This window comes from Pavona decussata, unplaced genomic scaffold, assembly GCF_977016875.1.
Source record: "Pavona decussata unplaced genomic scaffold, jaPavDecu1.1 SCAFFOLD_576, whole genome shotgun sequence".
Classification (NCBI taxonomy): Eukaryota; Metazoa; Cnidaria; class Anthozoa; order Scleractinia; family Agariciidae; genus Pavona; species Pavona decussata.
This window is the reverse complement of record NW_028145851.1, coordinates 2,966-6,540: the sequence shown is the minus strand read 5'-3', so window position 1 is coordinate 6,540 and position 3,575 is coordinate 2,966. Positions and strand designations below refer to the sequence as shown.

Below are 3,575 nucleotides of genomic sequence, written 5' to 3'. Positions count from 1 at the left end.
GCGAGTTCCTTCGCCCGCACGACTCGCGGCTTTGCCCCTTGCTCGCACGACTTGTACTTCGAATTTCCTGCTCGCTCGTTTTGTTTTTTTTTTTTTTTTTGCGTTCTTCACTGGAGATTTTCGAGCAAAAGAGAGAGTGCTCGCAGTCTATTCGTGTAATTTATTTTAACGTGACAGCTGACATCAGGTGCGCTCAATGTAGCATTGATTTAGTCTCGAGTGGACTTACCGGTATGTATCACGTGAGAAAGTCGCCCTTCTAATATAAGCGTTCAGTTCCTAAAATTCGGGAGCCAGGAACCATAAATTATGGTGATTTCTTCAATATACTAGGAGGCGTGAATTATGTTTTGTCTTTTTTTTTTTTTTTACTGATGATTTACATTATTTTTAAATCGGAATATGCCCAAGGGAGAGAGTGGGACAACTTAAAAATATTTTACACGAGGAGGCTCCAGACCCATACCCCGTATATACCATCTTTGAAAGAGAAGGCAACCTTTCATTTACCATCCTTAAAAAATGGTAGTCCTTTCACATACGTACAACAGAAACATTGCATCTCTTTTTGTTGGGTCTGTTCGAGATATTTAACCCTTATAAGTGTCTAAACGATAGTTTTCCTTACCTTTTTTTAAACCTCAGCTCAAGAAATCCCTACCTTCTATATACCTCATGATCCTGAATAAGGTACCCCTTTCGGGCGAAGCCTCCCTGTAAAGTCCCTTATAGGGACCCTCCTCCTGGGGGGGGGGGGGGGGGTATATGGATGTGTATGTTTTTGTTCCGGTCTTTTGAAAAGAGTTGAAAGAATATATTCGCCAATCGTTATCATGTTATGTCATCAAACAGAACATGTGAGGTTTGGGCCACTGGCAAGGGCTGGGGGTTGTGCATTTTAATTAATTGAACCCCCTATCTGTTGTCGGGGTTAAATATTTGTGACCTTGCTACTAAGCGGTCATTCGTTAGTTACATTCGCCGTATTACTGATCTTATCTGTTCCCCTCCTCCTCCCCTTTTAATTCCCTGTCCGCCTTTGGTCCTTGTTTAGAATTTACTCTGGCGTTTTTCTGCCCTCACCTTTACTGGGCTTTACTGGGATTACTGTTTTTCGGATTTAAAAAAGTATGACTTGATTCAAAGGAATCAATTTTTCATTAAATCGGCTTTGCCGTGGGTCTCTCAAAGCTCCCGAAGAACTTTCTGGTCCGAAAGCTTTTTTCTTCCTCTACAGATTGCTGGTTATTTTTCGTACAAACTAACTCAATGTGTTTCTTAATCTTGGAAAACTTAAAATGTTTTTGCTTTCAAAATTATAAAAAATTAACTTTTGGTAATAAATTTTGTGTGTGTAAAATGGTTTCGGGTCCGAAATCTTTTCAGGAGTTTGAGAAATGCACGCTTGGGCCGAAAGTGTCCGCACCGTTGTTAAACATTCATTACTTTTTTTTAACATCAAAGCAAACATTACTTAACTTATTAACTTTTCCTAAACTTTATCTGGAACAGCTTGATCAGCGATGATTGGTTCATCACGTGACATCATTTTTTTCATGCCAACAAAATTTTTACAGCCCTTGTTTTCCTCAAATTTGGATTTTTGATCTCTCTGTGGCAAACTTTAACATTTTACACCATTTGATTCTTCTTAGGAACGAAAAGAAAAAAAAAAAGGCAGACCGAACAGGATTAAACAATTTTATTTACTCATTCGAAGAACTGTTCTAACATTTATAGTCACTGATTTGTTTCTCAAATACAGTTTCTATGATCTTACTAGGTCTTACCAATCAGTGCAACAAGAAAATTATGGCATTTTGTAAGGCGGTCAATCAAACAGTAATTAATAGGATAAACTGGTCACACAACTAAATTTACCAATCGCTGTCCATCAAAGTTCTTATCAAACATTATAAAAGATCCGGCATTAGAGATGATTATTTTAATACTTGAAAGCAGTTGAAAGCGCTATATTAAACATTAAACAGTGCTTATTTAAACTAATCACACAATATCGAAAATAATAAAAGATTCAAGTGCGCAATGCTTTCCAAGGCAAAACATATGCTTCGTTAATATGAAGTTGTTAGTTTATTTTAAACCTGGTTGACGTAGTCTAATGATTGAACACTGTAAAATAACGTTTTTGGATGTCAAACCCTCGTGCTTACCCTGAACAACGGACGGAAAAAAGGATATACTAGGTATTTGTAAAGATTTCAATTTGGGTGTCAGTACCATGCGATGGAAAACGTTTGACCCTCTGATTTTTCTGACTGAGCCAAAGCCGTGGCTAATTTATCACAAACTACCCATATCTCCTTACGGCCTTGTCGCATAGATTTTCCAACAACGTTAATTAAAAAGCTGTATACGGTTCAACAAAGCCTTGCTGTTGTTGTTTTCGATCTTTCTTAACTGATTGTATTCAGTAAAGGAGTAATTTCTTCGAGAAAAATGCCTTTTTCCTTTTCTCTTTTTCTTTTTTCCAATTTCGTTTTCCTTCAGTATTGCTCAGCACTGAGTCTAAATCGGTAACTCGCTCCGAATACTACCAGCAACTACTAGTAACTACCGACAACTACTATAGTAACTACCATTTTAAAATGAAATGTAATCAAATGAAAAAGCGTAAAGTTATTGGCTTTCTCAATTTGTCTCGGTCTACTTATTAGGACTTAACTACAAAAGATATAACATTTTTTTTCTACCTTAGTGAAAACTAAGTGTTACAAATTACACTTGCATCCTCGTGATGGCCACAGCCAACCACTCCCCAGCCATTATGAGAGCAATCAGATATCGAAGCCTCTCCTCCACTGCATCTGACATTATCCATCCAGATGGGGACAGATCCCTGACCATATTGCGCATTATGGTAATATGTAGATGCACTCGGGAAACCAAGCTGACGACACACCACGTGAGCATCATTGATATCCCACTCATCATCACACACTGTGCCCCAGATTCCTTTATAGAAAACCTCAACCCGGCCGTAGTTAGCTCCTCCGTTTGCTAAACGGATAGGAAGGCACTCAACACTGGCATCTCTGCTGTGAGTGCAGTCATGGTTTCCCCATCCACGGTGTCTGCAGTCATAAAGATGAGACTCGCTTCCTGAACAGGCCACATCATCCATCCAAATCGGACCGGATCCCTGGCCATGAAGAGCGCCACGGAAGGCTCGTGAAGCTTTGGGGAAACCAAGCTGTCTGCACACCACGTTGGCATCATTTATATCCCAGGCATCATCACAAATAGTGCCCCACTGATTATCATAGAATATTTCCACTCTACCAGCGGCTAATGAATTACCACTCAAACGAAGGCTGCCTGTTGTGATAGCTAAAATGGAAACATTAGACAAAAATTATTAAGTAAATATCACAGATTATTGAGGCATACGCGCATGTTTACAAAAAAATAGAAAAACGACATTTTTATTACTTGATTTTCCCAATTTAAAGTTTTGAGAAACGTTTGGCGAAAAGTGACACTTGTGAAAAATAGTGAGGTTAAAGGTTAAAAATTCTTTAAGATGTCAAGTAAATTGTCAAGTGAAGAAATTG

General features: G+C 38.5%; 1 protein-coding gene across 1 annotated transcript; it reads right to left on the bottom strand.

Moving 5' to 3' along the window:
- Nucleotides 1–2,529: 2,529 nt before the first annotated feature.
- On the bottom strand, nucleotides 2,530–3,351 carry LOC146449807 (scavenger receptor cysteine-rich domain-containing group B protein-like; the record flags this gene model as incomplete). The annotated part of the gene is made up of 1 exon (XM_085101073.1): nucleotides 2,530–3,351. A coding segment is annotated over one exon (626 nt), but the record flags the coding sequence as incomplete, so codon positions are not given.
- Between the last annotated feature and the right edge of the window lie 224 nt (nucleotides 3,352–3,575).